Genomic DNA, 16,532 nt, shown 5'->3' on the forward strand with positions numbered 1-16,532 from the left:
GTCCAGTTCTCCCGTGGCGGGCCATGGTTAGTGCACGCCCTGGAAGTTGTGAGGGTGCTTCTGGGAAAGGAGGCGGAGGAGGAGACAGGGGCAGGAAATTAGTTTGTGGCGTGATAGCGTAGGGCGCCAGTGGGGAAGAAGTGCCGGCTCAGGAGCTTATTGCCGTGTTTGGCCTCTTCGTTGTCCTGGAAAAGGTCGGAAGTGAGAATGAAATGAGAGGTAGATGAAGCAACGTAACAAGGTGCAGTTTGCAGGCTGTAAAGTGGGGTCATACTAATGTCGTTTAAAAACAGTGCTGGGGCGCCTGGGTGGCTCAGTGGTTAAGCGTCTGCCTTCGGCTCAGGTCATGGTCCCAGGGTCCTGGGATCGAGCCCCACATCGGGCTCCCTGCTTCGCGGGAAGCCTGCTTCTCCCCCTCCCACTCCCCCTGCTTGTGCTCCCTCTCTCACTGGGTCTCTCTCTGTCAAAATAGAATAAAAAATAAAAATCTTAAAAAAAAAAAAAAACAGTGCTGACAGGCATTGTTCCCAGCTGTACGGTTAAATCTTGCGACCACACCGTAAGCGGGGCACTATTTTCATTCTTCGGAGGACAGCAGAGGTTAGATAATTTGTTACACAGCTGTGGCTCTGGGAGTCAGTCTGGTTTCAGAGTCGGTGCTCTACCACCACGTGTGCCGCCTCCCGTTGTTAATTGCGGCGTGAAGCCACGCAGCCTCTCAGTTTCCTGATCTGTGAAATGGAGGGTGTTCTGTGTTATTTTCAAGGGCTCTTTCAAATTTAGCAGTAAATAACTCAAAGCTGTGGTGGCCCACTAGGGCTTCACTTTCACGCCTGCCAGATTTAGAAGAGTCTGGAGAGCGGGGCGGTATCAGTACTTGGAATCGGAGAGGGAAAGTGGTATAAGAACCTTTAGAAGATCTTCCAAGACCCCAGGGTCCAGTGCATTTTGGAGGCTCCGCAGCATTTCCAGTCAGATTCTGAAAAAGTACACACATGTAGTAGTAAATATTTTTGCTGAAAAAATACTTTTTTCAACAAATTTGTTAAATATTTTTGTTGAAAAACTTGTTTTTTAAATTACTGGGTTACGAATACTTGATTAAATTTACGATTGGCTATGCTTATCTTGTTAATTATTATGCATACTATGAATGCTGTTCTTCAAAAATAGAAATGTTCCTGGATTCTTAATGGAGTTGATAGTGTTAGTTTTGTATAGGGTCTGGGCACTGAAAAGGTTTGTCGAGAAAAGCTTTAGGAAGTTGAAGGAGACTTGGAAGGGTAGTATTTAGAGAACTGGAGAAGGGAGGAGAGTGGTTGAAGCAAGGATGGGAAGAACAAGAATCAGGGTGTGTGTGAGGTCGAGGAGGTGGGGATGAACATTTGTGTATTATGTACCAGGCTCATGCTAGATGACTTACACATATTAATTGATTTGTTCCTGTGAATGACCTCTGATGTAGGTTATAGTGTCTCCCATTTTGTAAATGAGAAAATAACCTCAGGTTAAATGACTTATCTAATATACTGTGTCCTGGTAAGTGGCAGAATCAGTATTTGAACCCAGGAATATGTGACTACAGCTCTTTTACTCGTATGGTTTGCTCCCTCCAAGGTCCAGGCCTAACGTGTATCTGTGTACCCTTTTTCTGTGTTTTGACTTCAGACACTCAGTTTTGCCTGATTTCTGTATGTTGTCCTCTCCTGTACGCCTCATTCCCAGAACAATCCGGCTTGTTCATTCCCCGATCTGCAATTTTTCCCGTTCCTTCATGGATTTGAAGGTGCTCCTTTCCTCCTTGAATGACTTTGCATCCCTCTCATTTGCTGAGAGTTGGGACAATGTTGGATTACTGGTGGAACCAAGCCCACCACACACTGTACACACACTCTTCCTTACCAATGACTTGACCGAGGAAGTAATGGAGGAGGCGCTGCAAAAGAAGGTGGATCTCATTCTCTCCTACCATCCACCTATTTTCCGACCCTTAAAGCACATTACCTGGAAAACCTGGAAGGAACGCCTGGTGATCCGGGCTCTGGAAAACAGAGTCGGTATTTACTCTCCTCACACAGCCTATGATGCTGCACCCCAGGGAGTCAACAGCTGGTTGGCTAAAGGACTTGGTGAGAAGCTCTTATTCTTTCATGTTTAATATTTTCCCTACAAATGCTTTGAAATTTTAGAATGTCTTTCCAACAGAATTTTAACTGCTTTAGATGTGGGTACCGTTATTTTATTTTTATATATTTAAAAATAATGTTGTGAAATCTAGCAATTGTATTTGAGAAACTTAATTTTTATCCTTAATGAGTAAGGAGAGCATAGGAAATCTTCATTGCTGTACTGAGCTTTGTGAGTCCTCACTCATGTGGCACAGTGCCTAGCACCCAGAAATTGGAGAAGTGCTTGTTAAATTGAGTCGAGAGCTCAGACCTCTCCAGAATATACTTCATGTGTCAGTTAAATAGACATCAGAGTTTTATTGAATGCTTGCTCAAGCCCAGTACAATGAAGGACTTCAGCCTATGTGTTTTAGTTTTGTGTTTAGTAAGTTATTTTAGTTTACTCATTGGGGCTGAAGCTTTTATGATGACATCTGGATTAATGTGGTCAAGTAGATTATGAGCATTTGCAACCTGAATGATGGTTTACATGAATAAATTTAGGAAGCAGTCACAATTCTGTATATCCTCTAAGAATTCATGAGTCAAGTTTTTGTGATATTTAAGAGTCTTCTGGAAAATAATTCTGAAAATAAATTTGATTTTGTATGTACTAAATCCCTAGATTATGGGGATTTAGGTATATATGTAAGGGGTATGTGTGTATGTGTGTGTGTGTGTATTACATAAGTATCTGAGAATTGATCTTTAAAAACTCATTTCCTTAAAATTTTGCCCATAATAGTTCATCTTTTTAATTAAAAAAAAAAAAACCCACCATTTTTTTCCTAGGAGTTTGCACCTCCAGACCCATACATCCTTCCAAAGCTCCCAACTACCCCACAGCAGGGACGCATAGAGTAGAATTCAGTGTTAACTGCACCGAAGACCTGGACAAAGTCATTTCTGCAGTGAAAGAAATTGCAGATGTTTCTGTCACTTCTTTTTCTACTAGGTACGATATATTTTCCTCCTTTTTTGTGTATATTTATCTGTATGGATCTTCCTTATAAATTCTATAACCGTGGTATTTAGGTCTGAAACTGTTTTCCCCCAGGATGGGTTTCTAAGGCAGCATGTGGGTGTTCCATGGGGTCTTTTCGAAACAATAAAAATGACAAGTAACATTTATGTGGGAGGGACTGCGCTACACCTTTTACTTAAAATATTTCTAGTTTTCCTGGTAACATTGAAAGGTGGTTTTTACTTGAGAGTAATAGATAAATCCTACCGATAACACATGATTACATGGGTTTACTTTTAGGTTCCAGCAAATCAGTGATTCCCAAGCACCTTTTATTTTTTTTTTTTATTTTTTTTTTTTTAAGATTTTATTTATTTGACAGAGATAGCGAAAGAGGGAACACAAGCAGGAGGAGCGGAAAAGGGAGAAGCAGGCTTCCCGCTGAGCAGGGAGACCGATGCGGGGCTCGATCCCAGGACCCTGGGATCCTGACCTGAGCCGAAGGCAGATGCTTAACGACTGAGCCACCCAGGTGCCCCTCCCAAGCACTTTCTAAATTTTATTTATTTTTGGGCACCTGGGTGGCTGAGTTGGTTAAGCATATGCCTTTGGCTCAGGTCATGATTACAGGGTCCTAGGATCGAGCCCCAGGTCAGGCTCCCTGCTCAGTGGGGAGCCTGCTTCTCCCTATCCCGCTCCCCCTGCTTGTGCTCTCTCTCTGTCAAATAAATAAAATCTTTAAAAATAAATAAAATTTATTTTTTATTTAAATTCAATTTAGTTAACATATACTGTATTATTGGTTTCAGGGGTAGAATTTAGTGATTCATCAGTTGTATTTAACACTCAGTGCTCATTACATCAAGCGCCCTCCTTAATGCCCATCCCCCCACCGAACTCCCCTCCAGCAACACGCAGTTTGTTCCCTAGAATTAAGAGTCTCTTATGGTTTGCCTCCTTCTCTGTTTTCATCCTATTTTATTTTTCCTTCCCTTCCCCTTTGTTCATCTGTTTTGTTTCTAAAATCCCACATGTGAGTGAAATCATAACAGTATTTGTCTTTCTCTGACTTATTTCGCTTAGCATAATGCTCTAGTTCCATCTACATCGTTGCAAATGGCAAGAGTTCATTGTTTTTGATGGCTGAGTAATATTCCATTGTATATGCATAGCATGTTTTCTTTATCCATCTATCTGTTGATGGACATTTAGGCTCTTTCCATAGTTTGGCTATTGTGGACATTGCTGCTATAAACATTGGGTGCATGTGCCCCTTCCAATCACTATGTTTGTTTGTTTTTTTTTTTTTTTTTTTTTTTAAGATTTTATTTATTTGACAGAGAGCACAAGCAGAGGGAGAGAGAGAGAGGGAGAAGCAGGCTCCCTGCTGAGCAAGGAGCCCAATGCGGGACTCGATCCCAGGGCCCTGGGACCATGACCCGGGCCGAAGGCAGCCGCTTAACCGACTGAGCCACCCAGGCGTCCCCAATCACTATGTTTGTATCCTTTGGATAAATACCTAGTAGTGTAATTGCTGGGTCATAGGGGAGTTCTATTTTTAAAATTTTGAGGAACCTCCATACTATTTTCCAGAGTGGCTGTACCGTTTGCATTCCCAACAACAGTGTAAGAGGGTTCCCCCTTTTCTCCACATCCTCCCAAGTACTTTAAAGGGAAAAAAAAAAACATTCAGGTGCCTCTTATAAGGCCAATCATTTATTAGGGCAGAGATACCAAAATGGTATCTCATAGATGATTTCCTTTGAAGCTAATTTATCCTAATGCCTTTTGAAACATGTTAAAAGACAAGTTACACAAAGCTGTAACTTAGTAATTGTTTAAAAAACAAAGATAAATATAATGATTTTAATAAAGTGGAAATCTGTATCAGGCTACAACAAAAAGTGATTCTTTCATGAGTGGTTTTTTTTTTAAAGATTTAATTTCTTTATTTGAGAGAGAGCGTGCACGCACACACACAAGCAGGGAGAGTGGCAGAGCGAGAGGGAGAAGCAGATTCCTTGCTGAGCAGGGAGCCCAACGTGGGGCTCGATCCCAGGACCATGAGATCATGACCTGAGCCGAATGCAGACGCTTAAACAACTGAGCCACCCAGGTGCCCCTTATGAGAGGTTTTTAAGTGTAGACACCTTATAATTAAATTGCAAATGTTTTCTAATAGTGTTGAGGAATTTAAAGAATCTCAAGAGAAATTATAGGACTTTATAGATTCCAGTCATGGCGGTCTTTTATCATATTGAAATACTGTGTAAATACTGAAATTAAAAGAAAATGATAGAAATAAAGCATGAAAATTTCAAACAATATGAAAGTCCTCCTTGTTCCTTTTACTCAGTTCCAGTATCTTCAATGCAAATCATCTTTTCCCTGTTTTTGGAGAAGTGGGTATCTTTTCATAGGTATACAGGGATATGAAGAAATGCAGTTTTTTTTTTCCCCTTAATTAAATGGTATGCTGCATTTGCCTTTTTTTATTTACCAGGGTGTCTTAGAGATCATCCCATATAGTTATAGAAGATCTCTTTACCTGCTTTGTAGTGTTTCTTATTTTAGATGTACTGGGTTTCTTTAAGCATTCTTCTTCCTAACTGATGAGCTTTTTTTTTTTTTTTTTTTTAACTGATGCACATTTGGTTTTAGTTTTTCCCTATTACAGGTAATATCTGGGCTTTACCATTAGATTGGGGTCCAGGCAGTTTTTCTTTTCAAAGCTCCACAGATGATTCCAGGGTTGACAACTACTCCTCCAGATTCTTTCAAGGTGTCTTTTAGTTCTAGAATTCTATGATTATATTTAGAGTTTATGGTTAAATACAAAACTTTCCTGATGGCCAATCTTTCTGGAGAGGCTCTAGGGCATTGCTTTTCAGAGGGTGACTCAAGGACCCCCTAAATCATTGTTAATGGGATGCTTATGAAAAATGCACATTTTTGGCTTTTCATCCTAGATCTATGTAATTAGAATTGGGTTTGCCTGAAAATCTGTCCCAGAGATCCTTGTATTCAGTGATATTTGAAAGTTAACTTCTGTAGGGCCTTAAAAAATTCAGTTTGCCCTACTCCCATTCGCAGAAGTTCTGTTTCACTGGATCTGTAGAAGGGTCCAGCGGCTATCATTTTAAGAAGCTAGCAGATTGCTGATGCACACCTGGGATTTAGAATAGTTCTATAACAGGGCCCCTGGGTTAGCTCAGTAGGTTAAGCATCTGCCTTTGGCTCAGGTCGTGATTCCAGGGTCCTAGGATTGAGCCCCGCATCGGCCTCCCTGCTCAGCGGAGAGTCTGCTTCTCCCTCTCCCTCTGCTGTTTCCCCTGCTCTGTGCTCTCTCTCTCTGTCCAAAAAAAAAAAAAAAAGAATAGTTCTATAACAGTGGTTTCAAAGTGAGGTCCCTGCATCAGCAACCTCAGCATCACCTGCAGCTTGTTAGAAAGGTAAATTCTCAGATCCCCGCCTAGACCTACTGAATCTGAAACTCTGGGGGTAAAGCTCAGCAATCTGTGTTTTAATAAGTCTACAAGGAGATTTTGTGGTGCCTGGGTTGTGCAGTGGGGTTAAGCATCTGACTCTTGGTTTCCGTTCAGGTTGTGATATCAGGGTCATGAGATCAAGCCCTGTGTTGGGATCTACACTGAACGCAGAGCCTGCTTGACATTCTCTTTCTCTCTTCCTCTGCCCCTCCCGCTCATGCTCTCTCTCCCTCAAATAAATCTTTTTAAAAAAAATCTATAAGGAGATTTTGATGCATGCTGAAGTTTGAGGAATATTATTCTAGAGAATAATTTGGTTTGGGATTGAATCCTAAATTTCATGTAATCTAATCTCTATTTCAGGAGGTTGTAAACTGGATTGTTTAAAATACGATTCAAAGGGCACCTGGGTGGCTCAATCAGTTAAGTGTCTGGTTAAGCATCTGACTCTTGGTTTCAGCTCAGGTCAAGATCTTAGGGTTGTCAGATTGAGCCTCACAGCAGTGAGGTCCAAACTCAGCACAAAGTCTGCTTGGGATTCTCTCTCCCTCCCCCTCTGCCCCTTCTCTTGTGAGCGCATGCTCGCTTTCTCTCTTTCAAATAAATAAAATCTTTACGAAAAATAAAATACATTTCGCTTACATTTATCCTAAAGGAGCAAGTGATTTTTTTTTTCTTTTAATAGGACTGATGATGAGGAACAAACACGGATTAGTCTGAATTGTAGTCAGGAGGCTTTGATAGAGGTGGTGGCTTTTCTTTCCCAGAGCAGACAGTTCTATCAGAAGACCGAAATTCTCTCACTGGAGAAGGTAATCAAAATATATTACTGTGCATTTTTGTTTGACAGATTCATTTGTAAATTGTTAGATTGACAGGCTATTAACTTTACTTAAAGAAGTACAAGGTGGTGTTGAGTGCATAAAATACCCTGAAAAATATATTGAGAAAGGGAGACATTCCAGGAGTGGAAAAGTGCTGATAGATGTTTAGTCTGTTCGGGCTGCTATAACACATCTGGGCTCTATGTGGATAGCTTTTGAAGAACAGAAATGTATTTCTCACAGTTCGGGAGGCTGGGAAGTCCAAGGTAATGGTACCAACAGATTGGGAGTGGTATCTGGTGAGGGCCCACTTCCTGGTTTAGCAGTGGCGCCTTCTCTCTGTGTCCTCACATAAAAAGAAGTACTAGCGATATCTCTCGGAGCCTATTTTATAAGCGAATCCCAGTCATGTGGGCTCCCCACTCATGACTTAAGTACCCCCCAAGGGCTCCACCTCCTAATACCATCAGCTTTGGGGGTTGGGATTTCAACATATCAGTTTGTGTGGGGCAGACATATTCAGGTCATAGCGCTGCCGTACTTTAAAAAAAAAAAAGTTCTGGTTTTGGGGTACCTGGGTGGCTCAGTCCATTAAGTGTCCGTCTCTTGATTTTGGTTCAGGTTATGATCTCATGAGGTGGGTCATGAAGTGGGCCTCCACACTGGGTGTGGATCCTGCTCAAGACTCCGCTTCCCCCCAAGCTCACATGTGTTCTCTCTCTCAAAAAAAATAAAAATAAAAAATAATTTTAAAGATTCTTTTTGGTTTTTTTTTTTTTTAAGATTTAAAAAAATATTTATTTAGTTGAGAGAGAGAAAACAAGCAGGGTGAGGGGCAGAGAGAGAAGCACACTGAGCAGGGAGCCGGATGCAGGGCTCAATCCCAAGACTCCAGGATCATGACCTGAGCTGAAGGCAGATGCTTAACCAACTGAGCCACCCAGGCGCCCCTAAAGATTCTGTTTTTATTGAAGTGTAGTTGACACCTAGTATTACATAGCAGTTCTTTTTAGGGTTAGAGACTCCATTACAAGTTATAGATTCTATCTCTTTTATACTCTCTGTCTGGACCATTTTATTTGCTCCTTTAACAATTGGCCACCATTTGTATAATGATTCCTATATCTTGACTTTTCTGGCTCAGAATGCTTTCTTAAGGTAAAAAGTTAAACCCGTATTTCCAGGGACTCTGTGGACATTTTCCTGCTAATGGATCCCACAAGTACTTCAATATTTACAAATACTGACCTTATACCCTATATCACCCCTTTATTTTTATTTATTTATTTTTAGAGAGAACATGCACACCCGTGAGAGCAGGGGTTGGGGGGAGGGGCAGAGAGAGTGGGAGAGAGAGAATCTTAAGCAAGCTCCACCCTGAGATCATGACCTGAGCTGAAGTCAAGAGTTAGATACTTAACCGACGGAGCCACCCAGGCGCCCCTACATCACCCCTTTAAATATTTTTTCTGTTTCATTGGTGGCATCATCATCTACCTTATTTTCCAAGTTTCTAAAACTCTGCCTTGCCTCTCATAAATCCAAGCCCTGCTGATCTGTCCCCAAATCGAAACTGTCTCTTCTCTATTTGCTTTGTCATCGTAGTAGTTGAAACGCTCATCTTTCGTCACCTGGGAGATGAGTAGTCTCCTTAGTGGGCACCTAAAAGAGACAGTCCATGCTTTCTGGCACAGTGTACAAAGCCCTGCATGACTGGCCATGCCTTCTGTCCCTCGCCCTTGCTCTGCACACCAGCTAGAGTGTCTGTTCTTGGATCCACCCTGAGCTCATGCCTTTCCACATTTCACCCTATCCCTTTCCCACTACACTGCACTTACCATCACTCCTTTTTTTTTTTAACCTTTTTTCTGATCTGGGAGACCCGTCTCTGTAAAACCTTTGATTCCAGGAGCCTGGGTGGCTCAGTCAGTTAAGCATCTGCCCTCGGCTTAGGTCATGATCCCAGGGTGCTGGGATCGAGCCCCACATCGGGCTCCTTGCTCAGCGGGGAGCCTGCTTCTCCCTCTGCCTGCCGCTCCCCCTGCTTGTGTTCTCTCTCTCTCTTTCTGACAAATAAATCTTAAAAAACAACAACAACAACAACAAAAAGAACCCCTTTGATTGCACTTCCTCCAAGTACCCCCACGCCAAGTACCAGCTCATTTATTTTGTGGTTTCCTTGTGCTTCCATAAAATAGCACCTCTCTTGTATTTAAACACTTTTATTATGATTAGTTATCTAAAGATTTGCCTTTCCAGAAGACTGAGCTCGTAGAAGTCAGAGAATGTTTTTGTCAGGTTTGCATCCCGAGACTTTAGCCTGGTGCTGGCTATAGTAAGCTCAGTGTGCATGTTTTATTCTCATCATTTGCTGTTTGTTTTCTAGGACGAAGATGGATAGTTTTTCTAACTTCTGTTTCTCCTCAGCCTCTGCTTCTACATACTGGAATGGGACGGTTATGCACACTGGATGAATCTGTTTCCTTGGCAACCATGATTGAGCGAATCAAAAGGCACCTTAAACTATCTCATGTTCGCCTTGCTCTTGGGGTAGGAAGGACCTTAGGTAAATATGTACCGTTTATTTGTCTGGTGTATCTACTAACGTAGTATTATGTAGTGTTTGGGCAAAAGTTGAAGCTCTTGGTTATATATTCATATAAGTGACAGGAAACATGTTAGCTCATGGGAGATGACTGGTTTATTTTATCAATCAGGGTGGGCTAGGTTATGCTGTGGTATACATCTTATTGGCTCAAACAAGATTTATATCTCTCTCATATTTGGTGTTCATTTCAAGTCAGCAGCAGAAGTCTCCTCACTGTAGACTGATTTCTGTTGCAGAGGGAGAGTTTGGAGGGTCTTAAAGCATTAATTAAGTATTCTAGCCTGGAAATGATACATTTTCTGTTCAGCTCATGTCCAGAATTAATCACATTGCCAATACAAGTCAGGGCATGAAATGCAGTCTTACCATGGGCCAAGAAGAGAGCTGGAAATTGTTATTGCTCCAATTAACAATGCAAATGTTATATTTTACAATACTGGTGATATTTTATAATGAGGTGCAAAGTGACCCACTGCAGTTTGAGTCTTATAGCCACTGCCTTGTCCTTTGGCTTTTCCCAGTATTTGGGGGAACAAAGGAAGTGAACAGACCATTTGTCCTGCAGTGAAACTAGCAGCGTACTGAATTTCTTAAGTATGTGAATTCCCGCTGCAAAGGCAGTGAGTGGGGCATACTTGTTCTGAGTGTGGATTCTGAATGCCTTGGGTTCAAATTTGTCTGTCCTATTTGCTGCATGACTTTGACGAGTCAGTGAACACCTCTGTGTCATGGTAGTCTCATCTGTAAAAACTGCAGTAACAATAAGAAAACCTTACTCATCAAGTTAGTCTAATCCGTGTGACAGGGCACAGTGACTGGCATACATTGAATATAGTACATGCTAGCTGTTAATTATGTGGGAGGTATTATTATTCCCATTATATTACAGGTTCAGACAAATAGGTAACTTAGTCCCCAAACAACTCATGGAAGCTAGTTTCCAAAGAAAATGGGTGGCAGAGATGGGATTTGACTTCTGATCCAACCCCAAAGCTGCTTTTTTGATTTTTTCTTTCAAACAACATTTTTATGTTATTTATTGATTGATTGATTTAATTTTTTAAAGATTTCTTTCTTTATTTTGGAGAGAGAGCAAGCACGCACGTGGGTGTGTGTGTGGCGGGGGGGTCGGGAGGGGCAGAGGGAGAGGGAGAGACAATCCCAAGCAGACGCTGCGCTGAGCGCGGAGCCTGACGTAGGGCTTGATCTCATGACCCTAAGATCACAACCTGAGTTGAAACCAAGAGTCGGATGCTTAACCACCTGTGCCACCCTGGTGCCCCTGTTTCATTTATTTTTTAATTGAAGTATACTTAACATACAATGTCATATTAGTTTCAGGTGTTCAACAAGTCTGTAGATGCTGCTATGCTCACTAAGTGTGCCTACCAATCTGTCACCATACAACACCATTACAATACCATTAACCATTTTCCCTGTGCTGTGCCTTTTGTCCCCATGACTTACTCATTCTGTAACTGGACGTGTCTCCTACTCCCCTTCACATATTTGGCCCATTCCCCCTCTCCTCTGGCAGCCATCTGTTCTCCTTTTTATTTATTTCTTTTGTTTTTTTAGATTCCATGTATGATTCCTCATTATGGTATCTGTCTTTCTCTGTGACTTATTTCACCTAGCATAATACCCTCTAGGTCCATCCATGTTGTTGCAAATGGCAAGATCTCCTTTTTTGTGGCAGAGTAAATGCTTCATTATGTATACTTACCACATCTTTCTCCATTTATCTATTGATGAGCATTTATGTTGCTTCCTTAGCTTGGCTGTTGTAAATAATGCTGCAGTAAACATAGGGGTGTATATGTCTTTTCAAATTTGTGTGTTTCTTCTTTGTGTAAATAGTAATAGGGTTACTGGGTCATATGGTATTCTATTTTTAATTTATTGAGGAACCTCCATACTGTTTTCCACAGTGGCTGCACCAGTTTGCATTCCCACCAACAGTACGTGAAGGTTCCTTTTTCTCCACACCCTTGCCAACATTTGTTACTTCTTGTCTTTTTGATTTCATCCTTTCTGACAGCTGTGAATGATACTTCCTTGTGGTTTTTGATTTGCATTTCTCTGATGATGAGTGATGTTGAGTATCTCTTCACATGTCTTTTGGCCATCTGTATGTCTTTGAAAAAATGTTCAGGTTTTCTGCCCATTTAAATCGGATTATTTGTTTTTTGTTTTTAGTGTTGAGTTGTATAAGTTCTTAATATATTTTGGATGTTGGGCGCCTGGGTGGCTCAGATGGTTAAATGTCTGCCTTCGGCTCAGGTCATGATCCCAGGGTCCTGGGATCGAGTCCCGCATCGGGCTCCCTGCTCAGCGGGGAGCCTGCTTCTCCCTCTGCCTCTCTCTCTCTGTCTCTCATGAATAAATAAATAAAATCAAATCTTTAAAAAAAAAAAAAAAATATATATTTTGGATGTTAACCTGTTTTTGGATTTATCATTGCAAATATCTATTCCCCTTCCAGTAAATTGCCTCTTCATTTTGTCGATGGTTTCCTTTGCTGTGCAAAAGCTTTTTGTTTTTTGTTTTTAATTAAGATTTTATATTTTTGAGAGAGAGAGAGAGCAAGAGAGCGAGCACAGTCGGGGTGAGGGGCAAAGGGAGAGTCAGACTCCCTGCTGAGCAGGGAGCCCAATGTGGGGCTCAACCCAGGACTCCAGGATCATGACTTGAGCCAAAGGCAGACGCCTAACTCACTGAGCCACCCAGATGTCCCTGTGCAAAAGCTTTTTATTTTGGTGTCGTTCCAGTAGTTTATTTTTGCTTGTGTTTACCTGGCCTCAGGAGACCTATCTAGAAAAGTATTGTTAAGGTCAGTGTAAGAGAAATTATTGCCTATGTTTTCTTTTAGGAGTTTTATGGTTTCAGGTCTCACATTTAAGTTTTTAATCCATCTTGAGTTTATTTTTGTGTGTGGTGGTAGGATAGGGGTCCAGTTTCATTCTTTTGCATGTAGCTGTCCAGTTTTCCCAGCATCATTTGTTGAGCAGACTTCTTCCCATTGCATATTCTTGCTTCCTTTGTTGAAGATTAATTGACCATATATAAATGTGGGTTTATTTCGGGGCTCTATTCGGTTCCATTGATCTATGTGTCTCTTTTTGTGCCAGTACCGTGCTGTTTTGATTATTAAACCTTTGTGGTATATCTTGAAATCAAGAAGTGTGATGCCTCCAGCTTTGTTCTTTCTCAAGATTGCTTTGGCTTTTCAGAGTCTTTTATGATTCCATACAAATTTGAGTATTATTTGTTCTAGTATCATGAAAAATGCTGTTGGTATTTTGATAGGGATTGCATTGAATCTGTAGATTGCTTTTGGTAGTATGGACATTTTAACATTCCATTATCAAATCCATGATAATGGATTATCTTTCCATTTGTGTCATCTTCAATTTCTTGTATCGGTGTTTTATAGTTTTCAGAGTACAGGACTTTCACCTCCTTGATTAAGTTTATTGCTATTTTATTATTTTTGGTGCAATTGTAAATGGAATTGTTTCCTTAATTTCTCTTTCTGCTACTTCATTATTAGTGTATAAAAATGTAACAGATTTCTATATATTAATTTTGTATTTTGCAACATTATTGAATTTATTACTTTTAATGGTTTTTTGATGGAGTCTTGGGGTTTTTTATGTATACTATTATGTCACCTACAAATAGTTTTATGTCTTCCTTATCAATTTGGATATCTATTTCTTGTTTGATTGCTATGACTAGGACTTCTGGTGGCAAGAGTGGGCATTCTTATCTTATTCCTGAGCTTAGAGGAAAAGCTCTCAGTTTTTCACCATTGAGTATGATGTTTGTTAGCTGTGAGTTTTTCCATATATAGCCTTTATTATGTTGAGGAATGTTTCCTCTAAACCCACTTTGTTGAACAGATGTTGAATTTTGTCCAGTGCTTTTTCTGCACCTATTGAGATGATTGTATGATTTTTATCCTTCGCTTTGTTAACGTGGTGTATTACATTGATTTTATGACTATCAAAGCATCCTTGCATCCCTGGAATAAATGCTACTTGATCGTGGTGAATGTATTGTTGAATGTGGTTGGCTAATATTTTGTGGAGGATTTTTGCATCTATGTTCACTGGGGATATTGGCCTGTAGTTTGGGAGTGTCTTTGTCTGATTTTGGAATTGGGGTAATGCTGGCCTTGTAGAATGTATTTGGAAGATTTCCTTCTCTTCTATTTTTTGGAATAGTTTGAGGAGAATAAATATTAACTCTTGTAGAATTCACCCGTAAATTCATCTAGACTTGTATTTGTTGGGAGTTTTTTGATTATTAATTCAGTTTTATTACTAGTAATCAGTCTGTTCAGATTTTCTATTTATTCCTGATTCAGTTTTGGAAGATTGTGTATTTCCAGGAGTTTATCCATTTCTTCTGCGTTGTTCAGTTTGTGGGCATGTAATTTTTCGAAGTAGTCTCTCATCCTTTGTATTTCTGTTGTGTCAGTAGTTACTTCTCTTTCATTTCTGATTTTTTAAATTTGGGTCCTCTCTGTTTTTCTTGAGTCTGGCCAAAGGTTTATCAATTTTGTTTATCTTTTCAAAGAAATGACTCTTGGTTTCACTGATATTTTTTATTGTTGGGTTTTTGGGGTTTTTTTTAGTCTTTTTCATTTATTTCTGCTCTGCTCTTTTGTTTCCTTCCTTCTACTGACCTTGGGTTTTGTTCTTTTTCTAATTCCTTTAAGTGTAAGGTTAGATTGTTTACTTCAGATGTTCCTTGTTTCTTGAGGTAGGCCTGTATCACTGTAAATTTTCCGTAGAACTGCTTTTGCTGAGTCTCAGATTTTGGACCATTGTGTCTTCATTTCCTTTTGTCTCTCTGTTATTTTTTTATTTCTACTTTGATTTCTTTGTTGACCCATTGTTTTTTCAGCTTTCACATATTTGTGGTTTCTTCCAGTTTTTTTCTTGTGATTGATTACTAGTTTCATGCGTTGTGGTCTGAAAAGATGCATGATTCAATTTCATTCTTAAATTTAGAGACTTCGGGGCAGCTGGGTGGCTCAGATGGTTAAGCATCTGCCTTTAGCTTACGTCATGATCCCAGGGTCCTGGGATTGAGCCCCACATTGGGCTCCCTGCTTGGCGAGGAGTCTGTTTCTCCCTCTCCTTCTACTGCTCTCCCTGCTTGTGCTCTCTCGCTCTCTCTGTCAAATAAATAAAATCTTTAAAAAAAATATTGAGACTTGTTTTGGGGCCTAACGTGATTTATCCTGGATAATCTTCCATGTACACTTGAAAAGAAGGTGTATTTTGGTTTTTTTGGGATGGAATGTTCAATGTATATCTGTTAGGCCCATCTGGACTAATGTGTCATGCAAAGACACTGTTTCATTATGGATTTTCTGCCTGGATGATTTATCCATTGATGTAAGTGGGTGTTAGTTCCCTACTATAATGGTATTACTGTCAAATTTTCCCTTTATGTCTGTTAATATTTGCTTTATGTATTTAGATGCTCTGATGTTGGGTGCATAGATATTTATAATTGGTATATCTTCTTTTTGCACTGATCCTTTATCATTATGTAATGCCCTTCTTTGTCCCTTGTTAGTCTTTGTTTTAAAGTCTGTTTTGTCTGATGTAAGTGTTGCTACCTTGGCTTTTTTTTTTTTGCTTCCATTTGCATGGAATATCTTTTTTCATTTCTGCTCCTTCATTTTGTATGTGTCTTTAGGTGTGAAGTGAGTCTCTTGTAGGCAGCATATAGTTGGGGTCTTGTGTTTTATCTGTTCCGCCACCCTAAGTTTATTGATTGGTGCATTTAGACCATTTACATTTAAAATAATTACTGATAGGTACGTACTCACTGTTATTTAGTTTCTGGTTGTTTATGTAGTTCTTCTCTGTTCCTTTCTTCTCTTTCTCCCTTTCCTTGTAATTGATGATTTTCTTTAGTGTTATGCTTGGCTTTCTTTCTCTTCACTTTTTGTGTCTCTTACAGGTTTTGTGTTTGTGGTTACCAGGAAGTTTATCTATAGAATCCTAAGTATATAGCCATAATAATAATGTGATGGTCACTTAAGTTGGAACACGTTTTTATTTTTTTTTAATTTATTTATTTTAGAAAGAGAAAGTGAGCAAGTGGGGGGAGGGGCAGAGGGAGAGAGAATCCTGAAGCAGGCTCCCCACTGAGCACGGAGCCCACGTGGGGCTCAATCCCAGGACCCCGAGATCCTGACCCAAGCCAAAATCAAGAATTGGCTGCCCAGGTGACTGAGACACCCAGGTGCCCCAGTTGGAACTCATTTTAAAAGAACTTCTTTTTTACTCCCTCCTCTATGTTTTTTGTATACATCATCTTATTTTACTTCTTATTCATAACTTTCTTCTAATTACGGCTTTTTCTTTTCCACTTAAAGAAGTTCTTTAACATGTAAGTCTGGTTTAATGGTGATGAGCTCCTTCAACTTTTGTTTGTCTGGGAAACTCATTTTAT

At 40.1% G+C, this 16,532-nt stretch overlaps 1 protein-coding gene across 7 annotated transcripts in view; it reads left to right on the forward strand.

Annotated features, from left to right (window-relative positions):
* Positions 1-50: 50 nt before the first annotated feature.
* The window catches only part of NIF3L1 (NGG1 interacting factor 3 like 1), a 55,165-nt gene continuing 38,683 nt past the window's right edge, over positions 51-16,532 (forward strand). For 2 of the 7 annotated variants that reach the window (XR_013447319.1, XR_013447320.1), the window contains exons 1-5: positions 75-241; positions 1,669-2,129; positions 2,961-3,123; positions 7,306-7,432; positions 9,872-10,010. Coding sequence is in view for 5 of the 7 variants with exons in the window: in XM_036098531.2 (XP_035954424.1) it covers positions 1,694-2,129; positions 2,961-3,123; positions 7,306-7,432; positions 9,872-10,010 (865 nt within the window). In the remaining 2 variants the exon portion in view is untranslated. Of the gene's footprint in view, positions 242-1,668; positions 2,130-2,960; positions 3,124-7,305; positions 7,433-9,871; positions 10,011-16,532 lie in introns of all 7 variants that reach the window. The other 5 variants (XM_036098531.2, XM_036098532.2, XM_036098529.2 and 2 more) reach the window with 5 other exon arrangements.

This window comes from Halichoerus grypus, chromosome 4, assembly GCF_964656455.1.
Source record: "Halichoerus grypus chromosome 4, mHalGry1.hap1.1, whole genome shotgun sequence".
NCBI lineage: Eukaryota > Metazoa > Chordata > Mammalia > Carnivora > Phocidae > Halichoerus > Halichoerus grypus.